The 21,312-nt window shown below is 35.8% G+C and overlaps 1 protein-coding gene across 13 annotated transcripts in view; it reads left to right on the top strand.

The window, feature by feature from the left end:
- PHF21A (PHD finger protein 21A) overlaps positions 1 to 21,312 on the top strand; it is a 192,839-nt gene that overhangs the window by 27,230 nt on the left and 144,297 nt on the right. For 7 of the 13 annotated variants that reach the window (XM_035012661.1, XM_035012658.1, XM_035012659.1 and 4 more), the window contains 5 exons: positions 2,914 to 2,954; positions 4,318 to 4,429; positions 10,332 to 10,474; positions 16,453 to 16,485; positions 18,881 to 18,946. In XM_035012661.1, coding sequence (XP_034868552.1) covers positions 10,421 to 10,474; positions 16,453 to 16,485; positions 18,881 to 18,946 — 153 coding nt within the window. In that variant the 5' untranslated portion in view covers positions 2,914 to 2,954; positions 4,318 to 4,429; positions 10,332 to 10,420. Of the gene's footprint in view, positions 1 to 1,034; positions 1,502 to 2,372; positions 2,503 to 2,913; positions 2,955 to 4,317; positions 4,430 to 10,331; positions 10,475 to 16,452; positions 16,486 to 18,880; positions 18,947 to 21,312 lie in introns of those variants that run through there. The other 6 variants (XM_035012665.1, XM_035012663.1, XM_035012664.1 and 3 more) reach the window with 3 other exon arrangements.

Below are 21,312 nucleotides of genomic sequence, written 5' to 3'. Positions count from 1 at the left end.
TCTCAAGTTTTAAGACCTGCCCTATATAGCTTACGTATAATAATTTTTCTTTAAAATTTTATATGGAGACTTTTCCAAAAATATTTTGCCAGTATTTACTGTTTCTTAGAAGTGTTACTGCTGCACCTGGTTAAGAGGCGGTGAGGTCTCGTGGAAAGGCCAGCCCAGTCAAAGGAATCTCAGGGTCTGTAAGCTTTTCTCCAGCTTTACAACCAATTGGTGTGTGACTTTTGGGGAAGTCATTTAACCTCTCAGCCTTTCATTTCCTATGTGATATCTACAGTCCCTGTAAGCAGTTCTATGACTAGTTTTATGATTTCATGGTTTCACGATATCATGGTAAAATTCTTTATCAATTTGGGATTAACTCTGCTATTGATTTTTGGAGAAAATGCCCTAGAGATAAGATGTTCATCCATTGTGTCTTTTTACTGAATTATGACTTTTCAGAAGAATTCATGTGACTCTACTTTCTCAAATGCCATATAAGTAAAAGTAAAAATCCCAATTCTATCCTGATCACTTTGAGTTTCAACATATTTCATATGTTCTGGTTATAAACCATTGTTATTCTATGTGTTGGAATTATCATCTCCAATTCTGTGCCTTGTTTTTTCATTCTCTGAATGGTGTTTTTTTGATGAACAGAAGTTCTTGATTTAGTACAATATATCAGTCTTTTCCTTTTCATTATATTTTAAAATGGCAATATCTTCTTCTCTTATCTACTTGTTTTTATCCAAAGTCATTCATTTAACAAATAATGCTGTGGGGGATTGATGCATAAGAAATTATCACCAGCATGAGAAAGCTAACAAGAAATATCTCATAGGGAAAATAAGTCATCAACAAAGTTAAGGGTCCACTTAGTCAATTCATTCATTTAACAGATATTTACTGAACATTTACTATGTGCCTGAATGGTACAGAATCCTGTAGGTACTATCTGTAATGTTAAGAATTCACTTTTTAAAAATTGAGATATTATTGACCTGTGACATTATTATTAGTTTTAGGTATACAGCATAATGATTCAATATATGTGTGTATTGCAAAATGATTACCACAATAAGTTTAGTAAACATACATCACCACACATAGTTACAATTTTTTTTTCCTTCTGAGAATCCACTTTTAAATAACCACATCATTCTACAGACCTTGGCATGATTTTTCTTTTGGTTGGAAGTCATTCTAATCTTGGTGATTAAAATAGCCATTTATATGGACTTGAGAACTTTCAGAAGTACTGCTGCTAAAGAAAAGGCAGGATAAAACAGCAAATTGAATTTCTTTTGGAAATGAATGTTAACTGCTTGAACTGGGGCCCTTTTAAATTATTTTACTGCATGTTTGGTATGACTGTACTTGATTAAATAAAAATTTATAATCTGGATGACATGAAGATTTTTTACAATATCCCTCGAAATGAGAACACTATTGAAGTAACATCAGTCAACAAACATACTATGTTTAAAACATAAGGAAGTTTTAGAGCATGGTATGTGGAGTTTAAATAATTTAATAGTAAAATATTAGAAAAATTTTAATTTTTGTTTCCTCATGTTTTTTAACTGAAAAAGAAGTTTGGAGTGAGGAAGAGTTAAAAATAAACAACATAGGGTGTCTGGCTGGCTCAGTCAGTAGAGCATGTGACTCTTGCTCTCAGGGTCATGAGTTTGAGCCCCACGTTGGGTGTAGAGATTACTTAAAATCTTTTTTTTTTTTTACATTATTTATTTATTTGACAGAGAGAGCGCCAGCTAGAGAGGGAACACAAGCAGGGGGAGTGGGAGAGGGAGAAGCAGGCCTCCCGCCTAGCAGGGAGCCCGATGCGGGGCTTGATCCCAGGACCCTGGGATCATGACCTGAGCCGAAGGCAGACACCAAACGACTGAGCCACCCAGGCGCCCCTTAGAAATAAAATCTTAAAAAACAAAACGAAACGAAACAAACCAGTATAGCCTGACTTGACTTTTTAACTTAGAAGTCAACTTAATGGAGTTTAGTTGATCTTAAAAAATGTAATTAATAAAAGCATCATTGAGCATTAGATTGAGATCCCAAAACCTTAATTTTCTTTCTGGCTCTATCACTGATTAAATATGTGGCAGAGAGAAAGGCATGTTTGTTTACGTAGCTTACAGTCTTAATTGGTGAGACTTGAAGAATGTGAATGAAAAGTTTAATTGACATTAGGATGATACAGGGGCGCCTGGGTGGCTCAGTAGGTTAAGCGGCTGCCTTCGGTTCAGGTCATGATCCCAGGGTCCTGGGATGGAGTCCCACATGGGGCTCCCTGCTCAGCGGGGAGCCTGCTTCTCCCTCTGCCTGCCGCTCTCCCTGCTTGTGCTCTGTCTCTCTCTGACAAATAAATAAAATTAAAAAAAAAAAAAGAAATTATGATGATACAAATAAAATGCTGTTAATTTTAAAGCCTTGTATCAGACAAGTCCATTTCAAGATTAATTGAAAAAAGACCTTTTAAAGACCAAACTAAAGGTCAGTGATGTAACCTTAATTTGTTAGTATAAAGCAATGAACAGTGAAGCCCATTTGTTGGGGATGAGCCTGTATTTGTGTGTTATTTAGATGAGGTACATTTTATTTTTGTGTGTCTCTTAGGAAAGGGAGACTGCCAACTACTTACTTTTCCTTGTCTTGGAAAAATTGTGGAAAAGTGAAAAATGGAAAATTAGAGATTTAACTGCCTTTGGATTTTTTTCCTTGCTGTGAAAACTACATCTTTTCCCATTTTTGGAGTAGGGTGGGGTGGTGGTTAAAAGCTTTGGAGATTTTTGTGTGTTTTGTTTTTTCTTCTTAAAGTCAGAAATCTGTAAGTCTTCAGCTTTAATGACATGTCATAAATCTGTGTTTGTAGTCTAATTGCATTTTCCCCTTCTTCTGCTGTAGGGAGCAAGAGAGCTGAAGGAGAGCCCGTTTCCCCAAAATTGGTAAGTACTTTCACGAGGCAGGTATAGTGTGCCTGATGCTAGTTGGGTAATAATTCAGATGTTCAGTGATTTTTTTTTTTTTTTTTCAAAAAAGCTCTTTCCCAGAAATGAGGCTTTACTGTTTGCACTGAGTGAAAGTGAATTTTTGTCTAATTTCACGTAGCTGTATCTCAAATGCGTTTGTGTTTCTAATAATACTGCTGGGCTTGCATGTTCCTACATTCGATAACCTGTTAAAATGTAAAGGTCCCCTTTGCCAAAAATGTTCTTAATGCAGTGGTTAGAGCTGAAAATTCTAAAGTCAGGAATTTCAAAAGTTCAGGTTCCTATTGTGTTTTGTATTACTTAATATGCTGTTAAATTTGATGGCCTTAGTGTATGTGCAAAATGGCTAGGTTAATGTAACTATGGGAACCTTGACTTTGAAATTTGGGAATCTTAAGCATTTATATCCTTAAATTTACTGCTGGATTGGCTTCATGTCTGATACTACATTTTTAGTGTGTGTTGTTTGTATAATTCTAAAAGAGGAAAAAATAAGAGAGAGAGTGAAATGTAGCAGTGTGGGGGCATATAGGCAACATATTTTTTTCCTAATATCTACTTTAGTATCTACACTAACAGCTTATAAATCGTCACACTTTAATCATTTTTTTGAATGTCTAATTCAAGATTGCAGATTGCATAGGGCAGTCTAGTGACTAAGGATCAAACAAATATTAACCTTATTTGGAGAGCATGTATTATGATAAAAAATTAAACCAGAGAGCTGGAATAGGATCGTTCCCTAATACGAGGCTACTTCTTTTTGTTTTTGTTTTTTAAATTCTCTCTCTCAAATTTTAATTAATGTAGTGGCTGGAGTAGATATTTGGTGAAGGCTTCTTTTTGATAATTCACTGTCCTTGAGGTGTCTCTCTTATCTTTTAGGGATTGGGCTTTGAACATGAAAGGGGGAGGCATTTGAACCAGTTAACCTTGCATTTTACTACCTTTTTATTTTACTTGCCTTTCTTTCATGGAGCCTTTTTAAATAAATAATCAAAACCCTATAGCCCTTTTCTTTGAGATGTGATAGAATCACAGAATCTTAGAGAAGGGACCTTAAGGGCTTTCTCTTCCAGCCTTTTACCAGTGTGGAAATTTCTTCTCCTATATCCCTGACAGATTGTTATTCGGGTACATATTGAATACTACATTTAAAAAAATGTAGCTCATTATTTTCTGTAATATATTCTGAGGAATTCTAGTTCCACAGAAATGAGTAAATATTATTGAGGTGGGGTGGGGGTGGGAAAAATGTTCTGTGGTCAAATAATTTGGGAAATGCTGCGTTAAAGTTAAACAGGTTTCTTTACTGCAGGACTTCTCAGAACCTTTAATATGCTAATGTGCATTGTGAATCTCCAAGAGGGGGATATGATATGCAGCATTCTTGAATACTTCTAATGACAGGGAGCCCACTACCTCATAAGGTAACCCATTCCTTTTTTGTACAGCTCTAATCCTTAGTTCTTCCTTAAATTGATCTAAAATCTATCCTCCCATAACTTCCACTTTTATTAAGTACTTATTGGTTATGCGAAGACCACCACACCCTCTTGTGTTACCCTTTGTGTAGTAAAGATTTATATGATTCTGGCCAGGCTTATCTAGACAATTTTTTGTCATTAAATAGCATTCTAGTAAATGTGGCAATCAACTCTAAAATCTCTGCCTCATTGTCACTGTGCTCTTATACACTACTCTCCAGACTCCTTCATTCTGAATTTCTGTGAGTTTTTAAATTTACTTGCAATGTTCTTGTTGGGTATAGTTGGGCTGATTTTAGTAGATGTGCTTGATTTCTGTAAAGAAAGGTAGGAAATAGAAGAATGTGTGTGTTAGCTAGGCGCGGGCCCAGGGAGCTGAGGTAGAAGCTGCGTATCAGAATGAACATTGGTGGTAGAGAGAGAGATGCAAGACAATGCAGCAGACCATGACAAAGAGAATGCTGTCACAAAACCCTGACTGACACTGTGTTGCGATGGTATGACCTGTATAGGTATTCCTTTTCTTTTTCTAAATAAGGATCTGGCCCGTTCCCCAAAAACCAAAACAGAGAGGAGAGATACATATTTTTTATTCAGACACATTCAGACATTATCATAAATGTAATTGTGTTATGCGTATGTATAAATCTAATCTAATGGTTAGGAAACATCAGTCTCACTAGCTAAGGTGATTTTTGTCAACAGCTATTAACACCAAGACTTGAGCATAGTAACCTTGCCAGTGTTGGAAGGTAGCCTCTGAAATCAGGATTGCCAAGTTCTTTGTGCAGTAGCATTTTCTGTTGACATGTGGAGTGTCACCAAAGAAATACCTCCATGAAAATAAGAAAAATACTATATTTTTATGTCATTTTTATTCATGTTATGAAATATTAGTTTTCAATAAGTGCTACTAAAGAGCTTTATTATTAGTATCTGTGATCCTATTAGCTTTATTTATTAGTATCTGTGATCATTTTTAGCACTGTTAGTTAAAAGTTAAAGATATTATTATATCTCCTAGCATTTCTGTATAAATTGAAACGTGATATTTTAGTATTTGACACATGACAAGTAAGGACACATAGATCTGTCAAGACTTTCTACTTTTTTTTTTTAATTTAATTTTAAATAATCTCTGTACCCAATGTGGGGGCTCGAACTTACATCCCCAAGATCAAGAATTGCACGCTCCACAGACTAAGCCAGCCAGGCACCCCTCTACTTCTTTTTTTAAAAAATTAAACCTACTCTAAACAGTGTTCTGTGTAATATATAGATCAAAAGTGGAGTCTTGGGGCACCTGGCTGGCTCAGTCAATAGAGCATGAGACTTGATCTCGGGTCATGAGTTCGAGCCCCACGTTTGATGTGGAGTTTACTTAATTAAAAACAAAAACAACTGGAGTCTTACACCAAGTAAGTATTTGGTATAGAGAACACTGAGCAATAAATAAAAATCTTAAAATAAATAAATAAAAATAAAAAAGGGGTGCCTGGGTGGCTCAGTTGGTTAAGCGACTGCCTTCGGCTCAGGTCATGATCCTGGAGTCCTGGGATCGAGTCCCGCATCGGGCTCCCTGCTCAGTGGGGAGTCTGCTTCTCCCTCTGACTCTCCCCCTCTCATGCTCTCTATCACTATCTCTCTCAATAAATAAATAAAAATCTTTAAAAAAAAATAGAGAACACTGAGCTGTCCATTTTTAGGGAATTCAGTCTGGGAGGACAGTGTTTTATAGACTTATTGTTAGTTAAAGAAACTTGGTAGACAACTTGAGTTTTGATGGGAAAAAAGGTTTCTACCAATTTAGGAACAGAGCAGTGTTTCTTAGCAATAAATTCAGAGGTATGGCATTACTACATTATTAGAATCATAATGAAAGACCTAGAGGTCACATATCTCTAAGCACAACTCTACCCAGCAAAATAGTTAGAAGCCCCTTGCTTAGAGAATTTGAAAATAGGGAAGCCTACAGTCTTCTCAGTGATACACTGTGTTGAGAAGTTTATTAAAAAGTTGGTTTGTATGAATAGAAGAGTTAAGTATGTTAAGAAGAGCATAGAACTTTGTAGTTTACGGGGCGCCTGGGTGGCTCAGTTGTTTAAGCGACTGCCTTCGGCTCAGGTCGTGATCCTGGAGTCCCGGGATCGAGTCCCGCATCGGGCTCCCTGCTCAGCGGGGAGTCTGCCTCTCCCTCTGACTCTCCCCCTCTCATGCTCTCTCTCTATCACTATCTCTCTCAATAAATAAATAAAAATCTAAAAAAAAAAAAAGAACTTTGTAGTTTACAAAGGGCTTTTTGTGTAACTTCATCTCTTTTAAACCTCATAACAGTTTTATGAGTAGATGATACTGTTCCCATTTTTCTGATTTATAAGCAAACAAACAAATTAAAAACCCTGAGGCTGAGAGTGGCTACATAGCAAGTAAATGGAATCCGTCTTTTCTTGTTTTGGGCGGGATAGTGAGTATGCTTTACAGACATCACAGCTGTCTTTTTTTAGTGAGATTTGATTATTATTTTTGTTTTGTTGGTTTGTGGAGTTTTTATTTGTTCCTGTTTTTGGTTTTATGTTATTTGAAGGTGAGAAGCCGCTAGGTGTCCCAGTAGTTTGATATGTACGGTTCTGAAGATAACAAATGTTGGTATCTTGTGCTAGGCAATTGCCCTCTCTGATGGTAGCATTTAGAGCTGCTGGGTGGTAAAAGGCATTGTACCTCAGTAAAGTGTGTCTATTACTGCTTTGTGAGTCTGTTTATATTTACCTTGTAGCAACTGATTTGTTGTAACTTACTGGAATTGGTCAAAATATGATAAATCATCTTTTTACAAATTTAGCAAATAAAACTTTTTTTATGATGCTATAAACTGCCCCCAAATAGTCGTCTTATGACAGCTGCATAAGTTGTCTAAACCCCCAAAATATTTTTTAAAAGGATTCAACATGTGCTTGCCTTGTTTTTATAAGCTATAAATATATGTATATAATGTGCTCCTTTAGGTAGAGACCAATCTCTTAAAACTGCTATCCAGAAAGAGAACTTTTTGAAGAAGTAGGATATAAAATGAATCTGATAATCCTTCGTAAGTTTTTCTATAACAAGTCACTAACTTTTTTAACCCTTCAGTTTTATTTTGAAATAAAATGAATAATTGGCATTTAGTCATCGCCAAATAAAATTTTGTGCCTTTCTCTGTCTCTAATAAGCAGACAACAATCTGATGAAGGAATAAAAGCTGTCAGCTCCTCATTAACTTGAGTTACAGGCTTCTTATCCTGCGAGGCACTCTTTGACATTTTAGAGCCTCCAGGTTAAATCCTGGTTTTACTTTTTCTTTTCCTGAACATTTTGTTTCATCAGTATCAAATTTTCCGAGGCTTTAGCCATCCTCAGTTAATTTTTTTTAATTTTAAAAAAAGTGCATACTTTCTGTGGAAAAATGTCAAAACATCAATACTCTGAAAAACTGAAAGTAAATAACCCTTGTACTACCACCCAGAGATAACCAGTAGCAAATTATGAAAGTGCCACTTGACCCAAACTCCTGACAGCTCAGAGTATTCTTGTTTCTACAGATCTTTGTCAGTTTAATGGACAAAACTTATCTTCTTAAAATTTACATTTCTTTGACTATTGAAGATGGATGTTTTTCATGTTTGTTGGTCATTCTTACTCTTCTATGAGTTGCTTTTTCATATTTTTAAAATTTGTGAGCACTCTAATGTATAAATTATGTTAACCCTTTGTTGTGTATGTTGTAAGTTCTATATTGTAAGTTCTCCATGTTTTTAATCTGCTCTTTGTTTCCAGAGTTTATATGTTGAGTTGAACTATGATGTTCTATGTTACTACCAGTAAAATCAAATAAGGCCTTTTTATTGTTGAAAATACCCCTTTAACTTCAAGGTGATTCTTAATTTGACAAAAATTATAAGGAAGCATTTTTAGATATGTTTTCTGATTAGAACCTTGCAAAAATTAAAACTAATTCAACAAATTCAAGTTGAACTCTAATATGTATAAGTTACAAATTCAAATAGGAAGATTATTTTAGTATTTAAAATTAAAGGGGGAGCACCTGGCTGGCTCAGTCGGTGGAGCATGTGACTCTTGATCTCAGGGTTGTAAGATCAAACTGCCTGTTGGGTATTGAGATTACTTAAAAACAAAATCTTAGAAAAAAATAAAGTTAAAGTGATACTATAGTTTTAACATTTGCTTTTGTATATAGAGTAAACTTACATGACAACAAAAACCTCAGTAACTTCATGATTCTGATATTTAGTTATTTATTACAGTTCCATAGATTTTCTAAGATAATACGTAGCTAAAAAATTGCTTTTGTAGTTTATCGAAACATACCTCCTTTTCCAAATGGTCTCCCCTATACAAATACTGCCTATTTTGGTTGATAGTATCATTGTATAGTAATCCTTTCCTAGCCTCACAAATGTTAAGTTTGAAGGAATTTTATATTTTTGAAATTTATTGTTTTTTAAGTTAGAGTGTTTTGGTGTTACATAACATAGTATATAGATCGTAAGGGAGAGGTAGACAGTGATGTTTTAAGTCTAGCAAGATTAAGCAAATTTAATGAAAATTAATATTCACAGCAATATATTCTGTAGTTAATGATTCCATTATAAGTGTTAAATAAGGTTTTAAAGAAGTTTTAAGAAAACTTAGGTTGAATATGGACTTGATCCATAGATAAATAACTTTTGGGAAGTGTAAAGATTATGAATCTCATTGAATTGGTTTAAGGAGTAGTGGTTCTTTCAGATTCCTGATTGTTCCCTTCCTCAGTTTGTAAGAATGCTGCAAAGCTGCTCTAGCTACAGGTTTTATAGGTACAAAGAGAAGGGAAAGAAGTGAAGTTTAAATGTATTTTGGCAAAAGCAAACTTTTGCTTTGGGAGGTTACCTCAAATCATGTCTAAGGCCACATTCAAGAAAAAAGAAAAAACTTAAAAGAGAAATTAGCCATTGAGTTCATTTAAATTGTGGTGATGAGCAGAGCAGAATAGGAAGGCTCACATTCACAAGTCTAGACTTTTGACGTTATTACCACTTGCAGTTATGCACACAACTAAAAGAGATGCGCTGGCAGGCTTGAAGAAGATGGTGTTCATTGTCAAGATGGAAATGTCTGATCCATTGCTAGACTACCACCTCTATTATACATGAGAGGTTTATTTTTTAACATCCTGTCGTAACGTTATGCAAAGCAGAGTTCAATTGCATTGTATCTGTGTAAAGTATTAATTTGTTAAATGTGAATCTTTAAATATACGAGAATTTTCCTGTTTTGAGTTTTATTTTTAAAATAGAGTAAGAATCCATCCAGATGAAAGTACTCTGGTCTTCTTTAACCTCTGAGAGACCCTGAACTTTCCAGTTCACTCTGTGTGATGTTTAAAAATGTATGACCCTGTTGTTATGTGTCTCTAAGGACAGTGTGTCCTGGATGGTTGTAGTCTCGCCCTCTAGATTCTCAGCTCATCTAAAGGAGAAGTGGTCTTGTTCAGCTCTGTATCCTCAGAATGTAGTATGTATCACGATGCTGGGCATGTAAGCATGCTTAGATGTTTTCATGACTAGATTAAACACTCCCCGCCCCCATTTCTTACTTACTTGAAGTATTCTGTGGAGGAATGTTCAATGAATAAAACCCAGAAAGTTTTGGTACTAATTCGGTACAAAACTATTCATTTTGGAAAGAAATCTGTTTGGGAAATTTCTTGCTCTGTGTTAGAGTATCAAATAATTTTCAACTAATGTAATTTCTTTTATTTAACACAAATATTTCCTTCATGATCCAAAACATTTTATGATCTCCACAGCTGCAGTGAGAAGAGGAGTTTGTTATTTTAAACGGAAGCTGAAGAAACTGTAGAATTAGCAGACATAAGAGAAAGTGGAAAGGTGGAGGATGGAGTTGCAGACTCTACAGGAGGCTCTTAAAGTGGAAATTCAGGTTCACCAGGTATGTTCCATTATTGGCTTCTCTGTGTTGTGTTATTAAGTAATGGCTAAGATTAGTAAACTGTCCCAATTCTGAATTTCAGTACACTTTTTAATCGTCTTTCAGACAGTTGTCCAAGAGACATATCATTTGCCTTTTATTGCTACGTAACAAACTCACTGACAATACTTATAAGAACTTTAATAAAATATTCCTGACTTCCTTTCCAGAGAAAAGAATGGAAAATATTTTTTCGTATACTAAAGGTGTTAAAAAAAACCACCCAAACTTTTTTTCCTTTTTTTGGGTTCATCTGAAGAACTTTGTTCATGTGACTTAACTTGTATATTTTAAGTAATGAGACATGTTTAAGTTGACTACCATTTATACTGAAGTTTTTGCACATACCTCAGCCTTATGCCTTGATTCCAATCTTTAGTAAAGAAAACATCACTGCCAGAGCACCTGGGTGGCTAGGTCAGTTAAGCCTCTGACTCTTGATTTCGGCTTAGGTCATGATCCTCAGGGTCATGAGATCTAGCCCCTGTTGGGCTCCACAGCATGGAGTCAGCATGGAGTCTGCTTGGGATTCTCTCTCTCCCTCTCTTACTGCCCCTCCCCACCCCCCGCTCACACATTCTCTCTCTCTTAAATAAATAAATCTAAAAAAAAAAAGAAAACATCACTGCCTTCACAGATGTTTAAATTTCAGATAATCACAATTCTTAAAATTTACCTCAGGTGCATAGGCTAAACAAACCTTCAAGTATATACATAAAAATATGTTAATAATTGTTCATATAATATCAATAAAATATTAAATATATATTTTTTATATGTATAACATATTTTATTTAATATAACTCTAATCCAGAACTGAAGCTATCCTTAAGTAAATGGATCATTAACATATATTTTGTAAACAGAATATCACTGTTTCTGTCCCCTTTCTAGACATTAGCTGGATGTGGTCCCAGGTTCAAGATAAACACATACAAACATACAATCAGAAGTGATAAATGATGATGAATTGACTACTTTTAAATGTCTGGGGTGGAGAAGTAGAAAAGAGAAGGAAACAAGTTTCCCTTGTTTTATCTGAATAGTTTAATGTAAAGTTAATTTCTGAAATTGTTGGAAGCACCCCTTAGGTTTTGATAACTACTACATTTGCAAGCTGCTTAGAATTAGGGTGAATGAGAGCTTACAGGAAAGCTTCAAAGGCACACACACACACACACACACACACTATTAAGTCTCTGTGTATTCAGAAATCCCTGCTTCTGCTTTGGATCTGTTAAACTCCTGCTCAGCAGTAGTCTTACAGTTTGCTGTGTACAGGTGAGCTTCTCTACGTGAAGTGTGTTTTGTTTTATGGTAATTTTAAGAAATGTAGTATATAATAAGTTATGCACATTTTATTTTAGTTGGCCTTGCTTCTGTTACTAGTTGAGGAGATTGAAAATCTATTTATAAAATCAAGCTTGTCTTTTTCCCAGATGTATTTTAACCTAGAGTTGTGTTGAATACTTAATTTGGCTGAATGGCAAATGACAACAGTTAAATTCATAATTTGTTCAGAGCTGACATCATCATAGAAGGGATTTCTGGAGAACAATAACCAATCTGAAATTTGTATGGATCAAAGATATTTAATGAAGCTGTGTGATTTTAGGAGATATTCCTCCTCTCAAGAAATTTGGAGATGGCAGCATTGACATTCTGCTTTTAGTTCATCCTCACAAGATATGAACAAGTCCCAAATAAGACTTTCTTGAAAGACTCATCTCCTAAATTGAACTAAATTACTAAAAATGAGAATTTTTTTTTTTTTTTTTAGAAAGGGAGAGAAGGGGGTGGAGGGGGAGAGGGAAAGAGAGAGAATCTCAAGCAGGCTCCACACCTAGGGTAGATCCCGACATGGGGCTTTATCCCTGAGATCATGACCTGAGCTGAAATTGAGTCAGATGCCTAACCAGTGGAGCCACCTAGGTGCCCCTAAAAATGAGAATGAGAATTCCTTTTTTAAAATTTTTATTTATTTGTCAGAGAGAGAGCTAGTGCACAAGCAGGGGGAGTGGCAGGCAGAGGGAAAAGCAGGCTCCCCACTGAACAAGGAGCCCAGTGCGGGACTCGATCCCAGGACCCTGGGATCATGACCTGAGCCAAAGTCAGATGCTTAACCGACTGAGCCACCCTGGCATCCCCAAAATGAGAGTTCTTAAATATTATTTTGCTTCTTTATTTTTAATTCAGGAGTACCAATTTTATGAAAATTACAATTATGAAAAAATTTAATGTTTATTCCTTTTTAAAATCTAGTTTAATTTTTTTTTAAAGATTTTATTTATTTGAGAGAGAGAGAATGAGAGAGAGCACATGAGAGGGGGAAGGGTCAGAGGGAGAAGCAGACTCCCTGCCGAGCAGGGAGCCCGATGCGGGACTCGATCCTGGGACTCCAGGATCATGACCTGAGCCGAAGGCAGTCGCTTAACCAACTGAGCCACCCAGGCGCTCTCTAATTTAATTTTTAAAATTACATTTGTTGACTCAAAAGGGATGTAACGTTCTTCCAAAAGTTATCCCAGTTTCTTAATATTTACATTGTTTATTTCTCTATATACTTAACTTTTTTTTTAGGATAAATCAGGAGCTTTTATATTCATCCTTAATTATTACACATTTTGTGCAATAGTAATCGTTTATTTATATGGTGATTGATAATATTTCAACTTATATACTTACAAAACATCTGTTTGCACTGTAATTACATTTAGAATGCTTTCCTATTTGGGGAAAAATACTAAGTATTAGTAGTAAATACAAGTGACATGCCTTGTTTGTAAATCTGATGTTATTATTCTTGTTGGATATGTGGTAACCTACATGATCACTGATCATGACAAGTTCAGAAATGCCAGAAATGACATCAAAGTAGGCACTGGCTGTTAGGCTGAGGCCAAAGCCAGATCATACATTTGACTAAATACTGGAGCAAAAGCCTCCCCTTTGCATTTCCAGTTAGGGATGGAATTTGGGCTGAATTGAGCTTACTGGATAGAAGCATGTTAGGAAAGTATTGCTGTGGTAGAAGTATATTTCTGTTCTTTATGGAGAGGGAGATGGTTAAGAAAGTTGCAGTGTACATATGGGTTGATGTTGAGTAAATGGTAAATAATAATGGCCTGTGATGGTGACCTCATCTTTTTTGAGAAACTGCCTTTTTAATTATTCTTACATAGATTTGATGGAAACCATATTTAAACTTCTGGAGTATATACATGGAACAGAGGATAGTATAAAGCAGAGATCAGCAAACTTTTCTGTAAAGGCAGTAAAATATTTTATACTTTGTGAGACATTTATGGTCTCTGTCACTACTACTCTGCTGCTGTATAGACAAAGCAGCCATAGATAATATATAAATGAATGGGTGTGGCTGTGTCCAAATAAAACTTTATTTATAAAAAAAGGTTGTAGGGCGCCTGGGTGGCTCAGTCGTTGAGCGTCTGCCTTCGGCTAAGGTCATGATCTCAGGGTCTTGGGATCAAGCCCCGCATCGGGCTCCCTGCTCCGCGGGAAGCCTGCTTCTCCCTCTCCCACTCCCCCTGCTTGTGTTCCCTCTCTCACTGTGTCTCTCTGTCAAATAAATAAATAAAATCTTAAAAAAAAAAAAGATTGTGGGCTGGATTTGTCCATGTACTGTAGTTTATGCGGACCCTTGGCATAAGTATATCCTCATAAGAAATTGCTGCATTCTTGCAAAAGAAAGTAGCTTAATTTTGATAACACAGGGTCAGCTTAAAGTCACTAGGGATTTGGATGGTCTAGTTAAGTTACCTAGCCTCTCCTGTCCTGCCTCTGATTGTCTAAATGCAGCTTGACTACTTATAGATAGAAAAGTTGGTTTATTTATTTCCTCCAGGAGTGGAGGCTTAGTGCGGTTGTCAGTTTTTAAGTTCCAGTGTCATGGAAGAAAACCTTTTTTGGCTTAAATAGGGCAACTTTAGGGGCCCCTGGTTGGCTCAGTCAGTTAAGCGTCTGCCTTACTCAGGTCATGATCTTGGGGTCTTGGGATCAAGCCCCTGTGCCCCTCCCCCTGTTCATGCTCTCTCTCTCAAATAAATAAAGATCTTTAAAAAAAATTTAAAAAGGCAAACTTTAGTATAGTAGCCAACTCTAGTAACTAAATTAAAAAAGAAAAGCAAGGACTTTTTTCATTGAAAAATGAGGCTAGGGGCGCCTGGGTGGCTTAGCCATTAAATGTCTGCCTTTGGCTCACATCATGATCCCGGGGCCCTGGGATCGAGCCCCGCATGGGGCTCCCTGCTCAGTGGGAAGCCTGCTTCTCCCTCTCCCACGCCCCCTGCTTGTGTTCCCTCTCTCGCTGTCTCTCTCTGTCAAATAAATAAATAAAATCTAAAAAAAAAAGGAAAAAAAATGAGGCTAGCCTTTAGGCTGCACTGGTAAAAAAATATGTGTGTATAAAGTTGTGTTTCAGTTTCGCTGAGCTCTTGGAATGTGTGTTACTACTGTTCTGTAGATTAAGGCCAGGATACGGAAGAGTTACTACTGTCACGTATGAAGCAGAGTTTAGTAACATATACCTTGTGTATATGGAGGTTACATTGTTGGCAACCTCAGCTATCCAGAATGCATCTTAGCACCTGAAGTAAGGTTCTTGACCAGCTACAATAAATATCAGAAGTCATTCACCAAAGAGTATACATTTTACTCAAGGGGCATTTCTTAAGCTATCACAACCTGTTTGCTCATCTTACAATTAGTTCACTGTGCATATCACACAGCAGATCAGAAGCCGCAAATTTGAGTTGGGGTTCAGGGGCTGTTGGAGGAGATGTAATAATAGTAACAAGATTTGCTAGCTAACTCCTTGGCATTAAGATGTAGATTGAAAAACTAAAATGCAGACATGAGGACTCTCTAAATCATAGCAGTTTGGGGCCTTTATTATAAGGACCTATTGTGCTGTTTATAGAATAGTCTATTAATTGATGTAATCATGCCTCTAAGTATCAATCAAAGCTGACTTTTTTTCTTTTTAAGAAGGCAGATAAGTATATATTTTAGAAATATTTTATGACTAAAATATTTAAAAGTACCTTGACACTCAAAGAGAGGGACAGATTTTTTAGTTACATGAAAAATTCACTTGGGGAACAGCTTATTCCCAGATACTTTGAGGAATTAGCTTTCTGATATTTTTTATCCTTCAAATTTTTCTGTCTTGGTTATTGTTATCTTTGGGCAGTGATGCTTTTAGAAGTTGGGTTAAGTCAGAAGATGTCCATTTTTCTTTCTTTTTAATTTATTTGGACTTCTGCTTTCCCGAGTAAAGGTCTTTCTTATTAAGTATTCTGGTAGCACTCTCCTTCCCAGAGGAACCCAGGTAGGTAGCGTTTGTGTTGTTGTTCCACTGAGTATACCCCATGTAGAGAAGACAGTGGCAAAGTCGTAGCTGACACTAGACTCCCTTTATGGTAAGAAACAAACCACTGGACTTGCCAAATCTGTACTTTGCTGTATACAGACAGGCCTGTTTTGTTATGGGAGCAGCTTCTTTCCAGGCCTTTTGGGACTCAAAACAATGACATTTTAAAGGGATGTTTGGCTTTTGGAGCATCCATCTTGTTTAAATTGCTTTTTAAAAGCCCCCATCCCCCACCCCTTCTCCAGATTTGTTAAAAAGCAGGAGCTTGTCATTTCAAACACAAAGTGGTAGTTTGATTTATTTATATACACCTGTGTGTGTATATATATGTATACACACAGAGGTATATATGTATGTATATGTATTTATTAGGAAGAGTGTCTCATTAACCTTTTATGTGGATCACAGAAGCTTTTGGTCTATTCTGATTGTGTGTTGCTCATTTTTTTGGGTAGACTTAAAACTTTAGATTTTTGGGGCCAAGTCTGATTAGCCATAGTGGGTTAAAATGTAAGACTGATGGCTCTTTTTCTCTTTTTATTACCAGAAACTGGTTGCTCAAATGAAGCAGGATCCACAGGTAAAATACTACTTTTATTCATTTAATTTTTAAAATAATTTAAAATAACCATAAGATATTAAAATACAGACCAGGACTTAAGTTTTAGAAACTATCTCATCTCTAACAGCAATTATTTTTAGCATATTGGTCTTCATGTTATAAGGGTTTAGAAAAATTCAGTCATTCTATTATAGTGTAGCTATCATTTTATCTTTGTTTCTGTTATTTATTTCACTTTTATGTTCATTTCTTTGAGTATTTTGGGGAGAAATTGAGTTAATATTCTTCATATGGCTCAGATTTCATTTCCATAAGCCTATTTAGTCAGAATCAGTTTTTGAGGCTTTCTGTATTCTCCAAATTATTGTATATGGCCCAGAACAATTCTTATCTTCTCATAGCTTATATAGTACAGGTATAGTACAGAACATTTAAATACTTAATTCCACTATGATTAAATAATTTCAGAATAATTTTTAAAGAAATTTTTAAAAAATTTATCTTTGAAAGAGCCCTTAAAGAGGGTTTAAAAGTACCTTGTAGGGGCGCCTGGGTGGCTCAGTTGGTTAAGCAACTGCCTTCAGCTCAGGTCATGATCCTGGAGTCCCGGGATCGAGTCCCGCATCGGGCTCCCTGCTCAGCGGGGAGTCTGCTTCTCCCTCTGATCCTCCCCCTCTCATGCTCTCTGTCTCCCATTTTCTCTCTCAGATAAATAAATTTAAAAAAATCTTAAAAAAAATAAAAATAAATAAAAGTACCTTGTATAATAATCCAGCAGCTGTTACCTTCTCTTTAAATTCTCATAGGCGTTTTTGACTTAGGCGTTTTCTTCTCTATCCCTGAAGAGAAATCTTCCTAAAAAGTTATCTTGTCTTTGATGATTACATTTATTGTTCGGGTCGTGTCTCTTTTGTAGCCATTAGACAGTGGGTCACAAGTTTGAAACGTATCAGACTTTCAGGATTTGTTTACCCATAAATCTGTTCACAGAACACTTAGACCCATTGTATATGTGTAAATATATATATTTATACATATATATATATACTTACATACATACACTGTATATATGTAGTTGTTAAACATACCATACATGCCTCATTGTAAGGTTAAGAAAATAAATTCTTGGATTTAAAGAATGGTACTGAAGCAGATTGATTTTTTTGGAAGTGGGAAATAGATTCATTTCTTCAAAAACTTAGCACCCAGTGGCCTAACTAGTGTATGTTAACACAATCCATTGATTCTGAGGGCTGGGCATTAATGGCCCACACTTAACTCCTGTTTGACAGTCCTACTTCTTTGGGAAGCTTTTCCATTTTTATTTATTTTTTAAAGTGTATTAAAATTTAAATTAGATTTAGGAAACCAAGAGGCAGTAGACCTTAGATTAATAGACTCTTTTATATTTAATATGGTAACCTACATTGTCAGCAACTGAAATATTACTTGAAAATTTTAGCATTTCTGACAGAGCTAGTGGTCATGTAACAGAGCAGTCTTAAAAGAATCTGAGGGGCCAGTAAGTCGTTGGACAATCTTGTGACTGATCTCATTAGGGAAGCCTTATGTCAAATATACTTATAAAAAAGACAATGTAGAGTAAACATAAAGGGGAGGATGTATGCCCCAACTCTGACAGAAGACCAAGCAGGGTGAAATCAAAAGAAATGCATGTGAAACAATGAAGAAAAAGTAGTCTTTTATTGGAATGATGTTCAGTCTGTTAGTAGGCTGTCCTGCTACATTAAGCATTTGAAAATTTTAATTTTGGATTTTTTCCCCACTTGAGTAAAAAGCAAGCACGCTCAGTGTATCTCATCTAAAATAGTATTCTTTTTTGATTCCCAGAATTTTAGAACTGAGAAAATACCCTGGTAGTCAGTGTGTTAATTTGAATGATGTAGTGTTAAGGCAGTTGCAGCGCTGACAGCTTTTCAAATCTAGGCTAAAATAACAAATGTACTCTACTAAATAAGGGAGAGGGCAAGTAGAGAAAACACTCTTATCTTTATTGATAATGCCATTAAGCATGCAGTGTATGCATACTTATAACTTCAGTTTTCCTGCTTTTGTCTGATTAGTGGAGCTTTAGGTTTTCTGTCAACTGATGCTTTCTAGAAAGAATAACAATATTTCAATAGAAAGGAATAAATACTATAACAGTACAAGATGCTAAAATATAAAACTTCTTGTAATTTGGAACAATTGCAAAGGAACTGCCCCTGTTCCAGTGTTAGGAGCTACATTAGGTGGTGATAATATGACTACAGTTTAATGCATGACAAATTTGATTGGCTAAATGCTTAAGATTGCTTCATCATTTGTAATACAGTATGCATAAAGTCTTCTTGCTACTATTCTGTTAACAAATGAAATATCTTTCTCACAGATATTTTTTCTTTCCAATCAGAATGCTGATTTAAAGAAACAGCTTCATGAACTCCAAGCCAAAATCACAGCTTTGAGTGAGAAACAGGTAGGGGAAAAGGGTGGGGGGCATATTTTTAACATTGTGTTCTAAAGATATGTCTGCTTGAGGCTTCTAGGAGAACTGCTATTTTTCCTCATGTGTGAAAATAAGTGTGGGCAGCCAGACTCAGTTTTAATTTTGTTTGAGCTCTGTTTATCTATTTTTATTTTTGGTTGAAATCAGTGTCTAGAGTATCCCATGGGTATATGTTACTGGCAAATACCTAAAAGCAATGTGGCAGGCTGCTGTTAACTGTGTTAATTAAACTCTCTAGTTTACCCATAGGGGAAAGAGGTAAAGAAAGTTAGTGGGAGTGTGTGATAGAGAATCTTGTAGTTGCTGGATGTGTCTTGTTAACCTGTTTTAAAGGCTTGGGATGACATTTAACTTACTGTGGAGAAAATGGTTGTAAATAAATAGCTGTAAATGTAGGTCTCCCATTCTGATTATTGTCATACCTTTATGTTATTCTTTATTAGATGGAACCTTGTTGGATTTATTTATATAGAGCAAGAGAAGAGTATCTTACTTTTTTTCCAAGGACATCTGGAAAGTAGTCTTTGGAATTTCTTGTATAATGACCTCTACTTCACCAGTTCAGGCAGCTCCTGCCACCAGGTGGAGTGTGACAATTGATAGAACACTAAGTAAATGTCTATGGTAACCTGACAAAGCATGTGTTTTCTTGTTCCTTCCCCACCGCTCTCCCTCTGGTTAAAAGGAGCAGTTTTCTGTCTTGGCATAGGTGAACGTGTAAACCAAAAGCATAAGGTGATTTGCAGTTGATAGTTCCTGCTAGTGACATCTTATTGAAGATTTTTGACTAAATAGTTCTCAATAATTGATTTTCATGTGTTTTTTTTAAACTTTTATTTAGTGAAATAATAGTAATGAGAGTAATTTATCTCTGGAGATTTCTGATTGTGTTTGTATTGTGTTTTCTATTGTGTTTTAACTAAGGGGAGAAATAAATTTTGAGACCTATGTGGAATGCATGTGAGCCCTTAATTGTTCAGAATAGAATCTTTTTGCAAGCTGAGTGAACACAACTGCTTTTTTTCTCCCCGGTCCTGTTCTTATGCTTCTGCGTTCCCCCATCTTGTCTTCTCCAGAGACAGGAGATATTTTAGATTAGGGAATTGCCAAAATAAAATTGGGAGGAGGTAGCATGGCGGAGAACAATTTGTAAGGGAAAATATAAACAGAGTTCGTTAGTATGTATTTGGCTTTGAAAGTGATTCAGTTCTCTAAAGTCAAATTGATGTGTGTTAGTGAAAATGTTCTAGCTTTAGAATTCTGTTAGCGCTGAGCCTCCTTATAGTTTCAGGGTTAGTTTGACAAGACGCCAATGAATGAGTCACTTTTGCTGAAAAATTCACGTGTTCCAGCAGGGAAAGAAGGTGAGAACTGATTAGTGGAGTTAGGGGGTTGGGGATGCTGCACAAAGTTAAGACACTCTAAAGCTAGATTTGGAGAAAATGGGGCAATTGAAAAAATTTACATTTATTTGAAATTTTTGTGAGAACTGATGTAAAGATTTGGTTTATTTCTATAACTTTTTATTCTTTAATTTCTGTTTTCTACTAGGGACCTCACTTAATAGAAAATTGCAACCATTTATGTTTATGTTCGGTAAGACAGTTCATCAAGTGGTAAACTCTCTCATCTGAACTAAGTTTGGATTTTAGAAACTAGATTTTTAAAAAATGGGCCTGGCATCAGGAAAACCTTAGGTATACAAAGTAAAAAAAGTAGAGAGAATGGAGTCAGAAACTGAAATGCAACCTTGAAATTTTTAAAATATTTGCTTAACTGTTAAAACAACCTTTTTGATAGAACAGAAAATATATTTTTAGGTAGGCTAGTACTTGAAGAAAGCACAGATGTAAAGTTCAAAAGCGGCGTGCCTGGGTGGCTCAGTTGGTTAAGCGACTGCCTTCAGCTCAGGTCATGATCCTGGAGTCCCGGGATCGAGTCCCGCATCGGGCTCCCTGCTCAGCAGGGAGTCTGCTTCTCCCTCTGACCCTCCTGACCCTCCCCCCTCTCATGCTCTCTCTCTGTCTCTCTCTCTCAAATAAATAAATAAAATCTTTAAAAAAATAAATAAATAAAAATAAAGTTCAAAAGCTGGGCCTTCCTCAGACTTATTTCCAACATAAAACATTGATATTCAGTTTAAAATAGTTTTATTTTACAATAAACGCCTAATGCTGAATGCCTAGCATTTTGGTTTTCCTTCCCAAAAGTTCTACTTAGCCTCTGGCAAAATACTGATTTTCCTTTTACTTTAATAACTAAAATCTGATTTATCTTACTCACAAATATTTTTATTTAACAATTTTTTTGGTTGTGGGGAAAATGCTAAATACAGC

This window comes from Mirounga leonina, unplaced genomic scaffold, assembly GCF_011800145.1.
Source record: "Mirounga leonina isolate KUSES-001 unplaced genomic scaffold, KU_Mleo_1.0 Mir_166, whole genome shotgun sequence".
Lineage (NCBI taxonomy): Eukaryota > Metazoa > Chordata > Mammalia > Carnivora > Phocidae > Mirounga > Mirounga leonina.
Note: the sequence above shows the minus strand (reverse complement) of the source record. Positions and strands in the feature narration are given on the sequence as shown.